Source organism: Ooceraea biroi, chromosome 2, assembly GCF_003672135.1.
Source record: "Ooceraea biroi isolate clonal line C1 chromosome 2, Obir_v5.4, whole genome shotgun sequence".
Taxonomy (NCBI): Eukaryota; Metazoa; Arthropoda; class Insecta; order Hymenoptera; family Formicidae; genus Ooceraea; species Ooceraea biroi.
In genome coordinates this window covers 2,043,045-2,066,520 of record NC_039507.1, presented here as the reverse complement: position 1 = coordinate 2,066,520, position 23,476 = coordinate 2,043,045, and the positions used below count along the sequence as shown (strand labels likewise).

Sequence of the window (23,476 nt, the reverse complement as noted above, 5' to 3'; positions counted from 1 at the left end):
CCCCGACGACGCTCCGTCGACGCTCTCGCGACATACACGCACGATTTTATCCCAGATGATCCTGCAGTATGTTTATCTTTATCTACGTCCCCTGTGATCTTTTCAATTATTATAAAATGAGACGACTCTTGTATATGAACGTATGGAAAACGCTGTTTTACTAGAATTAGAAAAATGATAAAATAAAATTACAATGAACATTCATTTCCCTCTTCATTTTTCTCCAGTGCAGCGTAAGAAACAAGTTTTTATATAATCTACAAGAATAAGAAAGAAATGTGTTTAACTTTAATATATATATATATATATATAATTAAATATATATATATATAATTAAATATATATATATATTTAATTATATTTTCTTTTTTGTCTTCGTCCCGAATATAACTCAAGCGCGCGTAAGTATCAGATTATTATATTATATTTTATGCTATTCTCATGTACTATTACGCAACATCAAATTTACGTGTAAAATAAAATATTAAAAATATACTGCACACTCGTATTAAAGAAATTAGAAAGTTAAGCCGCAGACAGGCAGGCGCAACGCGCTCACGGAAAGCGCAATGGATGCCCTGGGCTTCTGCATGGTGTTTACTCGTCTCATCGCGACCCTTCCCTTGAGAATAGGGCTACAGGGGTGTAGCAGAATAGTCACGCTGCATGTGCACCTAACAAATTCGCGAGGCAGCTCGCACCCTCCGTTTTTCCGCTTGGCCGCCCTTGCCCATCCCTGCTTTTGGGTCGGCACACTTCGGGGTGCTACTGCAAACACCCGGAGCACTTGAGCCGTCTAGCCGTGTAATCCGATATCTTTTTGCTTACTTACATCCGATGCCGGGAATGCGTAAGTACTGGTTGTCGCTATAGATGCTTAAACTAATAAAACCATTTTTTCACGTTTATAATTAGAACATATAATTATTGACGTCTTCATCACTGATTGTCTCTGATAATGTGCGAATAAATGAATATCGAAATATATAATACATATAGAAATACAGACCATTGCGATTAAAAGATTTATACAGGAACAATAAAGCTAGCATTATAATGATATACCCACGCTCTAAAAGTAATCTGTGTCAAAAACAATACGTTGAATACAAAAGAATTAATTTTATTATCGCCTAATATCATTGCGGTTATTGCACAGGGTTGAAGACCGAATGTTGAACGCCAAATTATTTTAACTGTTTTAAATGCTACGTCGCAAGCGCGTCTTTAGAATCAGGTCATTCGTGATATACGAAAAGATTCCGAAAGGTGTCAGAAAAAAAAGAACACCTTAGTCGATCCTCCACCTTTCTTCGCGGATTGATGCTCGACGAGGAACAGGACCAAGGAGGGAAAAAGAGGGAAGAAACAGAATGGACTGCATGGGATTGAAGGAGGAATGCTTTGGGCACGTTTTACTACCATGGCGCAAAAGATCGTTGCTCGCCTCCGCGCATTCATGCAGGGTTACGATTTATAACCATCCTCCTTTTCTTCTATTGGCGGTTTTGCGTTTAAGGAAAATAATAAAACGACCCTCATTTCTCCGTTTTCGTGTTCACCTCTCTTTCTCTCTTTTGGTCACTCCACACGATGAAATGAACGCTGCTCTCTTCCTCTCTTCGTTGAACTTATTCGCGTTCGCATTAAACACCAACGAGAATTCGCGCCTTTCTCGCATGTCTTTAGATTTTCACGCGACGACTTTCAACCTTGCTTTTCCTCTTTTCTGCCTCGCAAACCCAATCGTTTAAAATTGCGAGAGGCTGTAAGACTCTTGAAATATTCACCAACGCGATTACATTGCGTTGTGCAACGCGAGAAAAACGGTTAACCTTTAAACCCAGAATATATATTTTTAACATGAGCGAAAAACATGAATATCGTGTTATATCATAAACCACAAACATTAAAAAATCATACGTATCAAATACGTGTATCAAAGATACACTATGCTAGCGTGCATCAAATAGTATATTGAACTATAAAATAATTAAAATAATATGATATATGTATCACATGAATATTTTAGAGATATTAAATCGAATACGCACCGAATGTCATAAATTACTTAAATAAATCTCAGCTATATTTTCGCAGCGCAAGGTTGCATTACTAAATTACCCACACCCCCTATTTCCCGCGTGCAATAAATTTCACCCATTCATCGCTCTAATTAAACTGGCATAGAATAAGAAAGTTACGCACAAAGAGATAAATGTTGTGCAAGAACACGGCTTAATAAAATACATAATTATTATTCTTTCGTTAATAACCGTAAATTATTAAATATTTAGCGAAACAAAATGAAAATATTCAACGCTAAAATAAAATGTGCACCTATAGGGCAACTGTATCATAATAAAGAAATGTTTCAGAATTATCTAATATTTAGAAAAGACAGTTTTTTATTACATCTTTCAATAGAATATTAATAGTTTACTGATTATTCTCGGCATACGCTAGATTATTTTAATCCTTCGTTCTTTGAGGCAAAGTTATCTTTATCTCGACAATCTCTCCCCATTTTCCAATATCTGCAATATGTCCAACTCTCAAAGGAACGAACAATAAACGTCCTCCTAGCTTGGAATCAATGCTGCTAGACGCTACTGCGCTGGAATCGAAAGCAAAGCACGCTCTTGTCTACGCTTTGCTTTTTCGACCGGCTTTTCTCGAGGCGACTTTCCAATACCAACGCGGCATGATGCAGCCTGCTTAAAGCACAGAACGTAGGAAAACGTCGGAACCACAGAAGCAGAAGACGCAAGGAAGTGGGCTACGAATTTCGCTGATAGAAAACGCGCCCTTAGCGTCGTTCCATTGAAACTGCAGCACGCTCGAACGGCAGCGGGACTTTGGCAAGCAATTATCTCGAAGCTTTGCGGCGAAAGCTTTGTGAGCGTGAATCGCTTACGGCACTACGTGTAACGTTATCGTATACTTATTTCGTCGATACCGTTTCTACACATGCATGTATGCACCGTGGGCGTACGCATACTTTGACAGCTATCACGCATTATGTGAGAGACGGTTAACAAGAGATATTGTACGTACTCTCTTTCTATTTCTCTTTTTTTAGGTTCATATATTTGCTTTTCTCTTCTATAAATATATTTATTTAAATAAACTTATATACATTTTTATACATGCATAAATTTATATTAATTTATATATATTTATTACGTATATATAAGTAATTTACGATCTATAATTGGAAAGAACGAAATAAGAGAAACATAATTAGTCATTGCGTCTTTCTGACTATACGCACATGCCATGATACGTATGTTGAGCGTTGCAGAAAAAACTCGACAGCATGTTAAGAATGTTCCTTACCCCCGAACGCTATTATTGCACTTTACTGTACCAATACTGAAACATTCTTGCACTAGTAGCTACGTACGTTTCCCGATGCCGGCGCAGCGGTAATGGCTTTACCCCCGACCAGTGAGCCTCATCGGATTCCTATCGGATTTCTTTTCAGCCACCTTAATCGGATAACGAACGATACACGTCCGGGTAACTCTAATAATTGGTGCTTATCCGTCGTCTGGCTGACCTCGACCAACGAGCTGACCAATTGCGCATCGCGATACGGCATCATTGCCTTCTTTCCGGCGTTAAACTTCAAACTACAATTACAATCGTTCCGAAAATGAGAATATAACACGAAAATATAGAAAATATTTTACCCTGGAAGCTGATTCCGTTAATTTGTATTACGATTTTCAATCGCGTACACGAGCGATATGTCATTAAATAATAATCAGATATACGAGAAACCTCTTGAAGCACAAAGAATTAGTTTGCAAAATACATTGTTAATTATTTCATATTACGTCATGTTATATTTCATTATTAATTATATTATTGCTATTAATTATAATATTATTCTCCATTACGACGTTATTTCATTTCATGCGAAAGATGGGAACGGGATAAAAAATTAGAAAATTGGAGAGAAATTGGAGAAATGTATATATTGTTTTAGAATAAAAACAAAATTATGAAACGGTTAATAAAAGAAAAGGATATTTAACTCCATATAGGAGAGCGTTATTACTCAATATCCATTTTATCTTTTTAATCTATGAACACAAATATATTTGAATATTCTTCAATGTATTTTCAACCGTTTTTCTCATCCGACCAAAGCTACGAAATAATCTTATTTTTCAAAAAAAAACCATTGCGCGTTCTTATCTCAAATTCCTGCAATTTTCTGACAGTTGATAGTTCGCGATTTTTTCAGATCTGACAATTCGCCATCTGGATTTTATATTTTTTTGTGAATTCCTCGGGAAGAGATAGATTGGAAACAAAATGGATCCATCGATCTTTCGTGTCGTTGACCGAATCCGCACGTAGCGCGCGCGCGCGCCCGCTCGCGTCTCATAAACCCGCCCGCATACACAGACTGCATTCAGGGAGCATAATCGAGATATCTATCCCGATGATAGACGAGCCAGATAGGAGTCGCGACGTGAGTCAAGTGACAGGTGGGATAACAAATGTCTGCACCGAGACATCCAGCATGTATCTAAGCTTTGTCTCTGTCCATGCAATCTCTAAGTGATAATTATTGCTCGGTGTGCGCGTCTATACCGGTACGTGATTCAGATGTGTCTAATCACGTGGAGTATACGGAGTACACAAACTGTAACCAAGCGAATGATTCGGCTATTTATTGATTGCAAACTTCAATGATTGGATTAGCAACACTGCAGGAGCACATTATTTATGTGCAGTAAATGAGACAAAAATCTTATATAGACTTTTCTTGTCACATCCTGCTATAAAACGGTATATATTCAAATTTGATTTACATTACATTCAAAATATGCTAATAATTTACTCTATTTCCCTTATATTTTTTTACTTTTCCTATCGAATGTAGCACGGTAAAACGTACGCGAACTCTCGCAAAAAGGTCATTACGATATTCCCAGGATAGACAGTCGATAAACGACTTTATAAACGACGTAAATAGCGCTTTCCCTAAAACGTGCTGTATTCAGTGTCAAGAAAATATTGCGAAACTCGTAAGCATGCTCGCGAGAATGGGCGAACTGCATCATTTATTTACGTGCGACATCGTAGACAGGACACCTGTTTCTCGGCACTACCCCCCGCGGCGTTGACGGAGACTGATTCGTTTATTATACCGTAGATGCTTCATATGTTACCCACGACGGCAGGAGTAATAATAAGCGGGGCATAATATGCAGATATATTATTTCGCGTCATTCTTATGCGCATCAAACTGGACATTTATATTCGAAATAAAGCAGAAGTGAAAACGAAATCGAATTTTATCATTATAATTAACGATATAGAAACCGTGAGTACGAATCTCGTCAATATTTCGGTCTCAATGATCACTAATTATCATGATTTTTAGATCGCCAAGAAAGTACTACACTACATTCTGCAGCAGATGATGATGCATTATTGATCACATTCCTTCATTGTTCATCAGCTCATTCTATTCTATTATTGCTACAGGATTTCTATTCTATTATTATTACAGGATCGATATTTGTTCTATATCATATCATGTTATTAGATCGCTATTTTCGGTAATCATAATAAGATTTTAATACAGGTTTTTTCTTTGTTTGTCTTTCTATTTTCTTGGTATATTATCCACTCTGCAACGAAATATTTAGACACGATGAACATGTAATTATCCTGAACGTCTTAACGTGCAACTTCATCCGCTGCGTCCCCGAATCTCGCGGAACGAACGGGACACCTGCTTCCTGGTCCCTTCTGGCGTTGACGTCGACAGATCCGTTTATTATACCGTACACTTGATCATCGTGGCCAGCCGGCCGTCCGCCTTAACGCTTAGTCGCACTACTTGCTCGCACGATCCTTGCAGCAGCTCGCAACGGATGTGTGTGCGTGTGGTCGCACGCGTGTCCGCACGCGTGCGAATTAATATCGTCGAGATTAGTGGGAGCGCCGACTAACTAACTGGCTGCTAGCAATTTGGATTATTCGCTCCGCTCGGCCGGTTAGTCATCGTTGTGGGGAATCCCGCCATTAATCTCTGTGAGAAGTCGAAATGCGCGCGTATATTATGGCGGAGCACGGCGGACCTTTCGAGATCGATCTTCATTTGGTGTATTTGTATATCTAATGCTCTGTCTACACTGGAGGATGATCCTATTTGTGGCTCATCCGAAGACAGTCGAAAATCATATATTGAAGTTGGTTGATCATCCTCCAGTATAGACAAGGCATCGGATGAGCCACAAATAGGATCATCCTCCAGTGTAGACAGAGCATGATGAAATGCGATCTTAACAAAAATTCTTCGCAAAAATTTATCAACCGTAATAATTGACTGTTGGAACGGAGGCGCAATCGAATTGCTCCTCCGCTTGAAAACATCATTATAAATACTGTTCTCAGATTGAAAGTCTGGAAAATCGCAGAGGATCTCCTTTTCTCTTTTCCCACTAACTCCAAAGTTTACGCTTGGAGAACACTTTCCGCTGGTTATCTCTTGGTACTTACATTATCTTGCGTACTGACCTATACAAGTGTCAGCATTGAATTGGAATCTTGGATGTTTCGTGTTATCTCACACCCACATCCACTTGGTCTTCGTATGAAAAATATTAACATTTAGTATAGTGATTGTAATATATTACAAATATACACAGACTAGAGAATAAGAGATAATAATAATAATAACAGTAAATATATAATCAATTACGTTCATCTGATCGTTACTTTGACTATGATATTTTACGATATCTATAATGTATTATGGAAAAACAATATATCTTTCGTCCCCCATAGAAAATAATTCAGGCCGAATCTTAGGAGAGTGCATACGGCAAACGGCAATAAAAACCCCGATAAAAACCGGGTAGGAATTGCGATCGTCGTATTTCCTGGATCCTAGACTCGCCATTAAAAATGAAATTTTCAAACATTTTCAGACATCTGCACCGTTTCACTCGCAGCACTTATTTCGTTAAATTGAATCGTATTTTATCCTAAAGATGTGTTGTGAACGTTTCTAAAGACTATCATACAGACGTTTATCAAATCCACACTTAATTGAGCACGATCGGCAACACCAAGCGTTATCGTTCATGCAGCGAAACGATCGGGCAGCTTGTCGCAATAAGTTCAACGACAAATAAGAATCTTTTTATCAAGCATAGACCTTGGGCGCAACGGCGAAGCGCACGAATAGACAGGAGCAAGCTACCGTGCAGGGAAGCGGAGTGGAAAGCGGCCGGAGCGAGCAGATTCTTGCGAAGGATATTATCCCGTGGGAGAAAGCCATCTTTTACGCGGTCGGAATACTAATGATGCGCTCGACGAACAGATAAAAGTATATCGCGATACTACCCAGCCAACAAATGCATATTGGGAACGTGGAATTTACATACGTGCGCCTATAACACGCCTTTCAAATTAAGTTACCTCGGCAGTGAACGTCCACAAATATTGCGGCCATAATTCTTCTCCCCATTTCATTGATATTCCTTATATCAAGAGTGTGCTTCATTATATATTTTTCATTCGCGTGAATATTTCTATTCCATTTGTAGACAAACATGTAAAAATAAATCTCCAAAGAGACTTGTGTTATTAAATACATACCACGAGTACTTTTTTGTGTAGAAATGCACAATGAGTATATTAAAATCTCTCAGTAAAGGTTAGTAACATAAATATATATGTATATATATGGATATTGCTAAAATTCAAAGCGCTACCTCGTGACGATAATTCTTGTATCACGAAAAAAATAGCAGCTTTTGCAATTTTGCGATTAATTTTTTATTCTTGTTGCCATGAAATATTTTCATACTGTTTATATTTTTTTATACTTGTTGAAAATGTATGAAACATTTTCTCGTTCATACATTTTGTTATTTTTCCGAGCAATTCAGCCGGTGAATTAAACTGTATCCGCTAGGTACATATTGTATAACTTCGAATTCTATTATTATCCGAGATTACATGTATAGAAGTGAAACTTTGGAGCACAGAACGGATACATATATGTGTACATCTGTATGCCTGTATGTGTAACAGCGCACGTTGCGCGGCGCGCGTATGTAATCTTGTAGCAAAAAGAGCCGAGCGTTTCTCGAGCAAATCGGATACACAAAAAGTCTCGCGGGAGTTGTGTCCTCCACACGTACCACTCCGCAAATCCCACGTGACGCACCTGATTGCCTCGATTCCCGCGATTTTGCACCATCAGAGCACGACTGGCGTATAGCTAACAAGGTGAGACGTAATTTCAGATATTTGTTATACATCTAAGACACTGCAATTAACTTACGTAATTCTTTTCATGCCTGTTGTAGATATTTAAAAACATTTAAATCAGATATTTAAACAAGTAGTTTTGGAACATAGTAGAGACAAAGCTTGCGCGCATGTCGTTGAAAAATATTCGATAGCCTTGTTCGACCAGGAGCTCGCAGTTTCGAACGCATTTCTCGGATTGCCGCGAGAAATCGCAGGTCTCGGGTTTATCCTGGTGATCTCCGTCCTGTCCACCGCGTCGTCTTCTTACGTAATTCTCGGTTACGCCATTTCCTCCACCAAGACGTTTCTCTTGCTCGGATAGCTTTCACAAACGAGACAATACAACGTCTACGGTAACGCGAATTGTAGGTTCTATCTCGATTTCGAAGTCTCGATCAATCCTTAAAGCGGACTACTGCAAATCGATGCCGATCGCGGTACACTATCCCTTCAACGCGGGAATTCGGAAGCCAATAGAGGAGAGAAAAGTTTTCGTCAAATGCGAAATCAATGCTTGAGTGATTGCAGCGAATCAAGTATTTTGATTTCTCTCCAGTTTTGCGAGTGAACAAATTAAGACATTAATTGTAATCATCTATCTCGATGCTTTTGTTTAAATCTTCATGGTGATGGCTTTATAGTAGCTTACCTCACTTAAAAATTATTGTGTCGATCTTATTTAATAGCAAATTTTATCAATCAATAATCGCATATTGTTAATCAATTATATAATAAGAGAAGCTTTCACCGAGATTTAGGTACGATCAAAATGTAAAATATCGATAAACTATAATATACTATTGACATGGGAATCAGTTATCTTATGTATCCCGCAAATGTTGACCACCATGGGAAACATCTTGGAAGTGGCATCTCCGTTTGATCTTTGGCCAAATCAAATCAGAATATCTCTCATAGGAGACAGGAGCGCAAGAGAGAGAGAGGGGAAAGTCCTTCGAAGCGAGCCGGTCCGTATCGCAAAGGGATACGGACCTTCCCCTTCGATTCGGGCTCGATCGCACCGAGCGCAGTTGCAGTTGATTGTGATCGAGCCGAGTTCCTTAGAGACTCGGCTTTGTTCTCAGTCTAATCACAGATTTACGTTGCTTGATCGGTCAAAGGTAACGTTGTGGCCTGAGGTGCGCACTCGCGCGCACTTACACTCACCTGGACCCAACGGAATGCTGATATCCCTCCTACTGTTTGCACCTCGCAGTAACACCCCTCTTGACATCAAAGGTCAAGCATAGTTCCATACGCAGTTCTGAAATAAATATCTATCCCTAATAAGTTAATACGTGACACAAAGTCTCTTAATGCACTTATTTATTTATTTCTAATTACACGTCCCTAATTGCATTACCATTGTTTAGCGACATAATAGTTTTTCGTTAAGATTTTATTTGATCCGCAGTAGTATTTGCGACATTTTCCGTAAATCTCTTTGATCGGAAGTTAAATAAATCAATGCAGCGCCCTTCGTCGTTATTTGCCACCTCTTCATGATCCAATTCTGCGACTTTATCCAGCCGCAAAATTATATAATCAATGCACAAGCAAAATATTTAAAACTCTTGGTATTTTGTTTCCCGGACAAATAAATTCCTCGCATAACGCGAGTGTGGATATTTCCCTGCCGGTCAAACACTACCCTGTCTTTATTTCTGAACACAGTTATGTGCTCGTTGGAATACTTTGTAACAGAAAACCGTATATTATAAACCGCACATTCTCCATCGATGAAACTTCTTTCTGCCCTGTAACCGCGCGCTGGAAAAGTTTTATCTGCAGAAATAAAGCATATTGCGCCATATATGGTCGAATAAAACAACAAGAGTTTTCAATTATGTCAAAATTTAATGGATATTCTATGGTTTACCAATACAGAATATTAATTAATATTACTTAAAACGTATCTAACAAGTTAGTTAGTCAACGAGTCTATATATATATATACTTTTCGACTTTGACTCTACGAAGTTTCCGAGTGTTCTCAAGGAGCATTGACGAGTTCATTAAATAATAAGTTAGAATTGTAAGACTAGAACTCGAAAACAATGAACAGTTACGAGATTTCTGAGCGATGTTGTTAAGCGCTGGTTCAATATTGATCCAGCTTGCCGTGCTGCGAGTACACTTGCGTTCCGTAATTTCCCGAAAATATCAAGTCTGTCGCGGGACTGTGACAAGAAATTCTAGCAGCAGTCATACCATTAATGAGAACCTAGGAACTTCGCTGTAGCCGAAAATGTATCTACCAGCGACGACGGTTTTACGGAGGGCGGTATTGATTCGTTTTACGCCGAAACTAGTTGCGTTTGTATTGGACGCGAAAAGGTACAGGAGGATTCCGACAGAAACGCGGGCATTAGCCCTCAACCATGTCCGCGGTAGATTTCCCCACGGACACTAATCACGCATCGGCATCGGGGTATTAACCGCGAACTCATGGGATAGATAGCGCGTTTCTGGTTACCGTACCAGTCGTTGCATCCGCTGATGCTTGTCGTTTTCTGTTACAACTTGAATGTAATATTAGTATTTTATATTTATTTATTTTCTGTTGAAAAGTATTTCAGTCCAAAACTTATCGACTGTAAAATTCGATGCATTGAGGCTGTTCTATGACTGACAATTGTTGAATTGGACGATCGAGGTCGCCTTGCTTTCGCCTTATAGCCCTTCGGCATGATACCTATGGAGCTTCCAGAAATACGTATGGAGGATGCGATGCATAATTTACGTCTGGAACGACGAACGTTTCGCGCGCCGACTGTCGCGCGAGCATAATCCGGAGTCCAATTAGTGATAATTACGACGTGAATTGGGAATTCCTAATGGCGGAACATCCCCGTTAGTTCGTTGGTTTACGTTCGCCGTGATTTTTGCAGACGGTGTAATTTGAAGCGTAAATTAAATTTCTTCCCCGCTTATAATAATGACGATCAGTTCGCTTAATAACGGATAACCGTAACGATTTTTCCCTATTCTTTTTTTCATCCCGATATCACACTGTCGTTCTCAGTCACAATCACAATCACGAAAAAAACGACTATTTTATTGCACTCTGATATAAAACACGAGTTAATTTTCCGCATAGGCATTATATCTGGGCGTTACTGTTCCGAGTTATTCCCGATTCTGAGAGGGAAGAGGTTGGATTAACGTATAAATTGCTTAATAATTCGGTGCATTGGTTTACAATCTATGTCGTGTTGGCATTAGCGCTAAACCTGCTAACAATGACCGTTTTGTTCGATGCTATGAATAATTCTCCTCGATTCGCGTACATTACGTGCTTGACATTAAACAAACAGCTATTTGCATCGCATAGTGTTTCCTATTCAATTTTTTCGATTCGAATATGAATTCGAATTTTCTTTTTAATTTTATTCTTAAATGATATTAGAATGTAGAATATGAATATTAGAATGTACCTAATCTTATTACTAATTTCCAAGGATTATATGCTCTCGAAATTACTAATGAATAATAATACTTATCACATATTCCTCAACTCTCGTTAATAATATTCGACAAAGTTATACTGTATTATGAATAATTTGTTATTATTATTCCGTATGCATTGTTCCGACATATTTCATTAAATCTCATTTTATCACTTTCTTTTCCAAGCAAAGTGTGTGTGTAATGCTTGTCTATAGAATATCCAACGAAATTGTTACTTTGCCAAAAACATGTTTGCTAAACTAATTTAGGAAATTACACCAGTTCGTATGGCTCAACACAGTCGTAGAAACTATCGTCATTCGGACCGTGTTGCGAGTGCACTTGGGAATACGTGCGCGCACTCAGCCATACAGCTTAATAATTTACTTATTAATTATTAATCTCAATTTGCATATAACGCGCGCGGAGCAATCACGACAATTATACTGCGTGCTGCACGCGTATTGGATCTAGCAAGTTATCGAAATTACTTTGTTCTTTCTGCTATACCATGTTATCGATTTCCTTTCTCACTTATTGATAGTTAGCTACCAATAACATATATTCATATTTAATAATATGGATTACGATAACTAAACCAATAAAAATATAAAAACTTTAAAGTTAGTATTAATTATAACTTTAATCAACTATTCTATATACTAATTGAATTGAGATATAATGGAATTTGTGACGTATCTGAAATAATATAGGAACAATAACAAGAAAATGATAGAAATTCGAACAAGTTAAACGCACATATATAACCGTTATTTCTAAACAATTTTGTTACTTTCAGCAATCAGGAAAATATATTTCACTTGTATCTTGAAAATCGAGTTGAGAAAAGGGGTGAAATAACGTGGAGCGAAATGCGGGGGCGGGCGGAAGTTGATGTTGGCACCTCGACGAATGAGGTCATTTGTAGACACCAGCATTACAACAGCGGGTGGCGATGGGATGCGTGGGGGCAGTTTGCAGGCGGTGATTTAAAGGTCTATCGAGCGATGATGCCTTAAGATTACTTACTCGCTGGAACATAATTTCCCAACCTCCCGGCAGCGTCCTGATGCCGTAATTTACGGAAACTCGCTGGCAACGTGTTAAGAATGTCGCTTCCCTTACTATATCTTACATATACGTGAGAAACTTTACCTTACTTGGAATGAGATATTCTCGATTGGCGAAATCATTCTCAGAAAAGTGTAAATTTGATTTTTGTTACCAAAAATGCTTAACAACAAAGTGTAATATATGTACATATAACGTATAATATCTATAATTTTGGCTGCTTGCAATTTCTTACGGGATTATTATCATTTTCAATATATAATCTGCCTATTAACAAAACTTTCTTACGCGTAATCTCAAATTACACGGGGATCGAATTGAAATATTACACGCAATTTTGTTGGAGCAAGCTCCTTTTTTGATTAGGTGAACTTAATACGTCGATCCTAACATTTTGGATTCTGCGTATCCCATGTATCAGATTGCACGATTCGCAATTATGCATTCATAACGCGGTACCATGCGTTATCCAATGCGATATTGAATATCGCGTTGCCAAACAAAACATTGTGGAATATCGGGATTTCCTCGAGTAATTGGAAGGCTTGTTACCGGAACTATTACCACGATCGCATTATAATTACACTCCCTGTGCTCAGCACTGCATTGCAGGTTTATCATAATTTCGTGTACATCGTAAATAGGAAATCTGTTAATTGAACCTGACCGTTATTTACTTGCGGTGCTGCTAACTTCGCTCTCGCGACACCTTAATTATCCGTTGTTTACTTACACACACTGAAGGAGAAAGAGAGAGAGGAAAGGAAGTTCTGTATGTTTCATGTACATTTAGAAGATCCGTTTTCTGTTAACGAATATGCCTGTAACAATTCAAAATAATGCAAACAATTCCAACGAGTCCTTTGATTTGTAGATTTCTTTTAGCTGAGACAGATTTTTCTCATAGAATCATATTTACTTTCATAGATTTCCGATTTGTAGATTTTTCTGTAATTGTATAGAATTTTTGTCTTATATATGCTTAGTGCTATAATTATCAATTCCAAACAATTTTCACTAATTTTTAAATCTTCCATCATGAACTTCACTATTCTGTTTATTATAAATATTATACATTACTTATTATATAATACATTATTATTATATTATACATTATTATGTTGTACATTACACAGCATTTGGTACTGTTTCTATATTTCACTGTAGTATGGTACTATTTCTATATTTCACAGTTTCTGTTTGATGTGTACAAACACATATGTACATGCACACAAAGTTGGACCATCTTTATTTCGTCTCTAGATAAACTAACGATTCACCTGGGACGTTAGAGATACCGAAGAAGGACAGGGGTTGAGTATACGATATTACTCGAGGAGGAGGCAGAGGTCACCGGCGATAGAACGGCGTATCGAACTTTTGGCAACTCGTAAGTTACGAGTCGTAACTATCGACTACTAGTTCAAGCTGGATGGCGTCCAGCCTCGACAACCGGGGGATACAGAAGATCCTTGATGAGGTCCCCGAGAGCCGACTTCACTCATTGCCCCCTCCTCCTCTTCCCTCCTCACTCGGATCGTCTCTTCCATATCGAACCTGTCATCGGAGGCGCGAACTCCGCGGCCATTCGTGTCTATCATAGAGTTTCTTGTTGGGAACCGCATCGGATATGATGACCCCTGCAGTGCCGAACTTTTCATTCGCTTACCGCCAGAAAGTGACAACGCCAGCTTGAAAACTTTTGCGAGAGAACTTTTTTTTCTGTGGCAGATTACAAAAATTTCACGCCAGTTGAAAGCCCACAGCGGGCAGTAACTTTTGCACAAACTAGTCTATCGATAGCTGAAGCGAGCCTTTCCGTGTGAAACAAACTGGCAAAAAACGCGAATTTGTAATTAGGCTCGATAATAGATCCGTCAAGAAAAAGAAATATTTGACATATTAAGTATGAAGATCGTATTACCAATGTTTTAATTATTATTATATAATATATTATATTTATTATATTATTTAATTAATCGCATTCAATTCGTCAAATATCTAATAATCATCACCATCATTTTCTGTTACAGGATGCTGCTTCGTAACGTTTTACACTAGAAAAGCGGCGCTGGCAGCGCAGAATGCTCTTCACAACGTCAAAACCTTCAGCGGGGTAAGTAAACTATTTGCAATCGATTTAAATGCAATCAAATTCTGGATATTATTGTCTAAATCGCAATATGTAAGATGTATGACGTTTGATGCAGACAGATATTGCACGTTGCGCGCGAGCACACGCGATAGCTTCATTGCAATGATTACGAACGGAACGCAAGTTCAGTCATCTCTGGATCACACAAATCACGACTGTTGCTATATGTGTCGGCACTGTTGTCGATAGAAATGTTTGGATAGCTTTGGCATATGCCAAGTACCGAATCAATCGGCAGATGCATCCGCTTAGCCGAATAATGAACGTTTACGCAGATAATTATCCGAGTGACGATGATTGACCGAATAATGAATATTAATATGGTTGATCGTTCGAATAAATTATTCAAATTATCCTATCGCCCCGCGATGAATCTTCGAGTAATCATCAATAGTATGCGGGCGATCTGTCGTGAACAGCATATAATATTATTCTCGGAAATCGTACCTCTCAAGAAATGAAACATCAATATGTGATTCATTTGATAAAAAACGTAAAATTATGCACTTAGATAATTATTTGCATAAAATTTGCATGTTTGAATATGTACCTATCGATGATTTTTAAATCTATGATTGAATCTAAAATATAATTATCTATGATTTTTAAACATTAATATGCTTATCATTGCTTTTTTATAACTTCTATTAATTTTACGAGAAAAATTGGTGGGATTGTGAAAAATCTAGTAAATATTGCATTGTTTTTCGATATAATCGATCATTATTCTCATTCTTATTATTCTTAATTAGAAAGATACTAATAAACAATAAAAATTGCAAAATTAAATGTAACGGGGATACACAGTGACTCGTAAATGAATACGTTTTCCATAAAAATTCCGTGAAATGAATAGTGGAGTTTGACAAAGCAGTCGGGGATTAAAAATGGCGGTCATAAAGGAAAATATACACGCGGAGAGGATCATGGCGTATACAAATGAGGAGAATTCAACAATTCATTCGTCGACGCTAATTGATTTAATTGGAGCAGGAGTTAAAAAAAATTTTTAATGACGCATTTTTAAGCATTTTTCTCTCTATCATTCTTCTCTCTTTCTTTTTCTCTTTCTCTCTCTCTTTCTCTCTCTTGAATATCCGGGACTGGGACTCCATTATGAAGCTCTCGATCCTCTTTTCGATTCGTGATAACGTCCGTCCTCGCTCGCCTGGAAAAATATTCCGTCGGAAAAGCGGCTTTCCTTTCTTCAGGTTTGGCGTCTCGTCGATTACAGGCGGCCGGGGACCGAAGATATCGTTGGAAGTGAGCCCGCACGATAATTACAGTTTCCCTGGAAACTTTCGATGCAATTACGAGACGTCATTACGAGCATTTAACCGAGCAGGCCCGGCGATTCCATTCCCCTTTCGTCCCTTCCGACCTGCCTCATACGCTCGTGCGCTTATGCCTGAATTTACGAGAATAATTATTATCGATCGAAAGTGAAAGGGCGCACTGAGCGAGAGCGACGATCCCTGCAAAGCCATGTGTGGATTGTCAACAATGCTCGATGTTAAATGTAACTGAATCGTGATAAATTGCATTGCATCAATTAAATCTGATATTTTATTATGTTAAAATTACCAACGTTCTCTTTCTATTGGAGAAAGCGTTCGATAATGCAACAGTTACTTCTTTTCAATATGCGTTTACCTGCGAATTCAATAATTCTAGAAAAACTACCTTCTACTTATTATAATTAATATCTAATAATGTTATTATTTTTTACGTGATTATAAGAATTTGTTCTTATAATTACAAAAAATTAATTTCATATAATTATAAGAAGAATATTTTATCATAATTTTAATATTAATTCTTATTAAGACTATACACTAATTATTCAATTGCAGAAGGTACAATTCTTCATATTAAACATTGACACTCGGTTTGAAATTCTGAATGTACACTTAAACTTTTAGATACTTCACGCTAAGTCCGTTAAGTCTGTTCTTTACACATTAAACTTGTAAATTATTTAAAGCCGTGCCATGATATATATTATTGTGAAATATTGCAGAGAAAAGTAAGCTTCATTGATCCGTCGAGCAGTGTGAAACAACGAGCTTTCCTCGCATATCGCGCGGCGGCAGCATCATCTTGGCAACGCTTCAAGCATTTCTTCATGCATGAACTGTGGTTGCAATATAGTAACTGTAAATGCACGGTAAATGCTGCACGCTAGTGGCATTTACAATTTGCATTTAAATCTCAAAGTCGAGTGTATAGTATAATATTTCTACGCCATACATATTTTTATGATGTACAATTCACAATTTTTTCATCTTTCACGAAAGAATTAGTTGTTATTTAAATTCTTCTCAGTTGACATTCTTCCACGTTTCTATTGAAGTGTCACAACGAATTTGACTTCTTTTAAATGATAGCGAGATATTGAAATTGAGAAAAATTCAGTTTTATAATTCAAACTTGACGCGAATTGATTTTTGCAACGAACAAGCTGAACAAATCGCATAACAAAAAGATACTCACTGTGCCTCTAATTCTTGCTTTCCTGCACATGCAATATTACTGAAATTATGCATCACGCGATTAAGGTTCCATTCAAAGACTGGCCGAGTTTGATGTTGATTCACGATTCACCGCTGTGTAACACAAAATTTGTAAAAAAGACGTACATACAATTATATCTAAATACATTCATTTCCTTTTAAAATAATAAAGTAATAAAAGTATTATTAAGTATTAAAATAATAAAATAGAGTCAATAAGAGAGTGTTAGCAACAAACTTTGCGCTTGAAATAATATTGGACATGATAATAAACTCGATATTCTTATCTAACTGCTTCGTATAATACAATTACATCGAGATCCTCCTGATCGGTCTTCGCTCGCGAAAGTAAAAAGCGAAAGGCTCCACTTGACTTTCCTCGCTTCCAAAGAAGGTCGCGTGCCGTGGAAGAGACCGAATCCGAGACTCTTACGCCGGCTGTTAATTAAGAGGGTTAAATAGTCGGAAGTCGAGCGGCTGCTCTCCTCGAGGAGGAGCGTGCGACGGGCAAAGCTTGATCGGGATGGAGTGGTAGAAAAGAAAGCTGGAGCGGGAGGAGATCCTCTGATGCCGAGAAAGAGGGAGAAAGAGAACACTGACAAGGAAGTGGAGCGTCCTCGAGTAGTGCATAGAAAAAAAAGGAGGAAAGCACGGGGAGGGCCAGCGAGAAGAGCAGAGGAAAAGTGGGAGGCGTGGGTGCAAGGTAGAAGGGGAAGGGTAAATTGCAGAACGACGTTTTCGCAATGAAAAGGGTTGACTGAGTATAAGTGGGTAGCTGAAAGGAGCAAGAGTCGAAAGAGGGACGAGAAAGCGGCGACGGAGAACGAGGAAAGGGTGCTCGGGGGGGTTGTAAACTGCTGAGTGGGGGAATAAGGAGGCAAAGAGAGAAAAGTCGATGTAGGCGGGAGAGGGTAGATAGGAAGCGAACAGAGGACGGCTTGTGCATTTGAAGGAGTTTAGCTTTTCTCGTATCAGATTTCGTTTCCACGAGTGGCGTCGAGTTGAGAGGTCTGTGTTGGCTCGGAGAAATGACTCGAGAGCCCGGAATCTACCCTCCTTCTTCTCTTTCTCTTTCTCTCCTCCTCTTTCTTCTCTTATCCCGCTGGCTCCTCTTCAGCTACCCTCTCGCAGTCTCCCTCATCGAGTGCACGACATTCCAACGCTACCCTTGCATGATGTCCAACGGCAGATTTACTGCACGCAGAAACCAGCAAAAGCGATCATCCTGTTTCCTATGTGCGCACGATTCGCACGAACCGCTTCTAATCCTGCAGTAGTTCAAGAGACGTGACACAATTCGCAATTCAGAACGAAATTTATAGATCTTTTCCGAATGTTGCAATAAAAAATCCTGTGTTGCTGTTCAAGTAAAACTATATATATCTTAATAAATTTGTGTAGATTTCTAAAACATTCGCAGTATTCTTCACAACTATGATTCTTGCGTAAATCTACTCAGCTATAGAATTAGTAATAAAAGGAAGATGAATAAAAAAATTGCACATATATTTCAAAACAATATTACTATATACGTAATGTTATCGATGTATACTTTTTTGAGCGAAATAATTAATTATACGATAATATGTCTCTGATCATTTACTAAATATCACAACAGAAATATATTGTAGAATACAATTAGTTTTGTTGCATTTTAAAAGGGATAATTTAGCAGCAAAAGTTAAATTAATAAATTGTTGAAAAATATAGCGTACAATGCTTTATCGCAAATATAATATATCGTAGGTACGAAGCGCGTAAGTATTCAAACTAATGTTTGGAAAAAATTTTATACATCGTCCGATATAAAAGTTTTCGTCAAGATTCATTCTTTCAATGCAGTATCAGATACGCATTTCATGCATTGTCGAAATTCGTTCGGCAAACATTGCATGCGACTTTTGTTTCCTGGCGAGGCTTTCATACGTATAAATCGACGTCGGGTGGGAAAAAAAGGTATTTACGTCTATAATCGAAATAGCGGAGTATCCTGCGGCGATTTTGCGGCAAGGAAGGGAGAACAAGGCGGGTCTGGCTCGTAGCCGCGAAATTGGCGGAAAACCGTGGCGAATTTACAAGCGTGCATACCGCGCTCGCAACAATGCGTAATATTATTAAAGCGCGGCAGGATGAGAGATATTGGTGCGTTAGTAAGCGAGATACAAATGGAAAATGAAACCATTATACAGCGAACGCTTCGTCGTGATCGATAGATACGCGAAAATAGTGTTAGATAAAAATTCCTCGTGATCGATATCGCGTCAACTTTTTTTCAGTATCTGTACGTGACTGGGAATTTAATTTATTGTTTAGTACAAAAAATAGTATATGTATGACTTCTTTTTACAATATTTCAAAATTAAATCGAAATATTAAAAACACTTGTATATTCCTATAAACATTATGTTATTCAGTTTGGAGATTAATATAAAGTTTGTTTTTCCTTTATTTCTCTAAATAATGATGAGACAATTTCATGAAATCCACTGAATAAAAATTACATGCGAATATAAAATGAATCCCAATACGGTAACAGCCAACAAGCTATCGAGATCAGTACAGAAAGAAGGACATTCAGGTCGATGGCGCATAGGAAAGGAAAATAACTTTTCCACCGTCTTTCTTACTCGACGCCGTCCAGTCTCGTATCTATTGGGAGGATTCTAAAATATTTAGGATACCCTTGGAGTCAGACCGGACATTAACGATCAATATTGATGGAATGTCTACTGAAATTCGTAATGCATTAAGCACGTTGGATTTAAAAAAAGAGCAGCTAAGAGAGAGAGAGAGAGAGAGAGAGAGAACAAAGAGGAAGAGACAGTGAAATTCGATAAACCTATGACACTCGATAATTCACTTTAATAATATGGTCTATCCGCTTGATTACACATATGCAGATATATGCGTGCACAGCTGCATTGTGGCGATAACGCGATGAGTCACGTCGTGACACTTTCCATAGAATAACGATAATCGATGCAGCCTTTGCACGAATATCGCGGTGACTTCGTTTGTTCCTGCCACTTTCGATGAGACAATCTTCGAATATCGACATCATATCGCGCGCACATTATATATATCACGCGCGAAGGTGAAGTTAAACAGGATGGTTTTCATTTTCAACGATTCTAGTAATGGAAAGTAAACGTCAGTGATAAAAAAAAATGAGCGAGAAAGCATATCCCACAAATGTCCACGATATCACTTTCCCAATTATCCTCAAAGCATTTTTCGTCAGTATTTTGCTTCTTCATATATTTCTCCAACGTACACTTAAAATCTGATCGAATAAAGTATTGTCAGTTTAGATCGAATCACGCTCAGAGAGATGAAAAAAGTTACCTATGTATAACATTAGCGTGTTATCGAGCAGAATTTCCCAGATAAGATAAAGTTAAATATTGTCGTGATGCGCATAAAATAAAATTCTTTTTCGATAAAATTTGGAGATTCAAAAGAGATTCTAAAGAGGAGTTGTAAGGACGAAAGTAGAACTTATAGAACAAGATCAAATAAAGGCTAAAAGAAGGCGTTAGTAAATTCAAGATAGAATTTGTAGGCTAAGGAGCATTATTAGAGGCACAAATGAGTATGTACGAGGTTCATAGTAGATTTTAAATTTCGACTCGGGGCGAAGCCGCAAGTTTCAGATAATGAAAAATGGATACGATGCGTTATTGAACATAAATTATCATCCAATTTGCGTTAATCAATAGCAACAATTTAATCTGGTGTTTTTTATTTATTGACATGTAGATTTCATCGAACACGATTTAATGAATAATACCAGGGCTATTAAATCGGACGTTTACCGTACGCGATCGATATATTCCGATCGGAACGACATGACTTCAGCCTCGTAGTACAAAGCAGTCTTAAGTATTGGCGGATGCCCAGCGGGTGGTCAAAAATAAATCACCGTTGATCGTAAAACGACAAAGACGTCGAACAACCTGTCCCATGCTCTATTTGTTTTTCTGTTTGATGCCTTCAAGATGAAGCAGGAAAGACGAAGAAGGCGGACGATAACACGGAAACGGAAAAAAGCTTGACCTATATAACCGTCTTAAATAACACCAACCTTTGCCAGTTTCTCAATTGATGCATCAGGGGTTTCTATGCCAGAAAATCGACTCTTGCTATATATACTACAACTAACTATATTTTTCAGACAACATGCATCAAAAATTACGCAAACATGCAAGAGTATTTCATTGTAATTAATTACATGCAACTAGAATTTAATAGAAGCAAGCGTTTCGCGTTGAAAATTAAAATGCATTTGATAAATTGCAATCTTCCATATATTACGTATGTTGTTGTTAACAAATTTCAGTATTATTCCGTAATGTAAAGCCTGCAAGTTGGAGGGAGCGAGATAATTCAGAAAAATGAAATTACGGTCTTTGTCCTTATTATCAGGCGAAAACATTCCGTACTGTAGCACTTTTCATACGAATTTAATTAATTAAAAATGATATTAAAGGTCTTCTTCAGTTGTACATAAGTGTCTCAGAATGGTTTCTCAATCGTGTCATTCAACAATCTAAGGGGAAACTTGAAAATTGAATCGTAAAACGTAGCAAGCGAACGAAGATACGTGGGACGTGTAAACGCCCGGGCGAAAAAGTCGTAAACCGTATAATTAACTTCTCCGCTCCTCCTTTCATTTCTCTGTCGCGTTCGATAGCACTCTGAGAAGAAAGCGCCGAGAGTTATGGCGGGTCAAGTGTGTATAATTTGTCGCCAATTAAACGATCATCCTCTTGTGCACCTTTTCTCGTTCTTTCTCTCTCTTTCTCATTATCACATGGCGTCTTCCTGCGACGCGATTGTCGGCTTAGAAAAACGAAGTCATCAACCGTCTAGTACGGGCGCGAAGAACCGGAAACGCTTCCACTTCGCAGAGACGAACGTCGTAATCGCATAACGACATCGTATGATTCTCCGGGGCGCTAACGAACGCCCTCTGTACTCACCCCTCGATTCCGCCATTACCCTGTGCACGCTGCAGTAACAAAAAATAATGGACGTCATTATCGGTCCGAGATAATGGTCGCGGACGAAGAGGGATGGAGAGGCGAGAGAGAAGCGAAACGACGATCGACGGATGGATGTGAGGAAAAAAGAGAATGCCGGTCGGCGAAAACGCCCATGCCAACGACAACCGCGTCGTTCCTGGGATCGTTTCAATTTTTTGCTGTACCGCATTCGAGCACGCCACGAATTTCTCGATTAACATCGAGTTGGATCAGAGAGAAACGTGCGAGCATCCGCGCGATTTTCAGAATCTCGGATGCATTAAACAGACTCGTTTTATCCATTAAGAATCCGCTATACCTATGATGTCTACAGCTTACAAGCTTCTTTAAAACTAAATTTCTTAGAAAATACGTAATACATGTAAGGATCTCCCAAACAGGGAGAGTAAAGGATTATTCAAGATACGAAAAGAGTAGAATAGATAAACGAGAAGAAAATATAGCTTGATTATAGAATCTATATTATGTAAAGCTGCGGATACAAAGGACAATTCTAATACAGTGTTTCTGCATGCACTTGCACATGCTTATAAGTTTTAAATATATACATCGCGTTGCAAGGAAGCAATCTATTTTCCTATAACAATTTTCATTCCCCATCAAACAACTTGCATCACTCACAACGCCTGCGAGCCCAACGAAATAGGAAAAATTATACGTTTAGGAGTTGATTGTCGGTATTTATCACGGAAGCCGGCAACGACTTTTTTTTGCCCGGCGAAATTGCGAGACGTCGGAGCACAAAGTTTCGCGGGTTGGCCGACCAACAGTCTAACGAGAGTGCGAGGGGAAAAAAGGGGGATAAAATAAAACGCGCGGAAAGCAGCGGGAGAAGAAACGCGGAGGAATTCGATTTGCGTCGCGGTGCTACGCGACCAGCGACGCCGCGCTGGATTATCGTCGCGGAAACGTCATGCGGACGCGCGCGTGCGGCCGCGGGCTAAATTGCG

At 38.5% G+C, this 23,476-nt stretch overlaps 1 protein-coding gene across 18 annotated transcripts in view; it reads left to right on the top strand.

The window, feature by feature from the left end:
* Positions 1-23,476, top strand: part of LOC105287975 (CUGBP Elav-like family member 2) — a 457,839-nt gene that overhangs the window by 349,653 nt on the left and 84,710 nt on the right. For all 18 annotated transcript variants that reach the window (XM_026975347.1, XM_026975346.1, XM_026975355.1 and 15 more), the window contains one exon: positions 14,847-14,929. In XM_026975347.1, the coding sequence (XP_026831148.1) occupies positions 14,847-14,929 (83 nt within the window). The remainder of the gene's footprint in view (positions 1-14,846; positions 14,930-23,476) is intronic.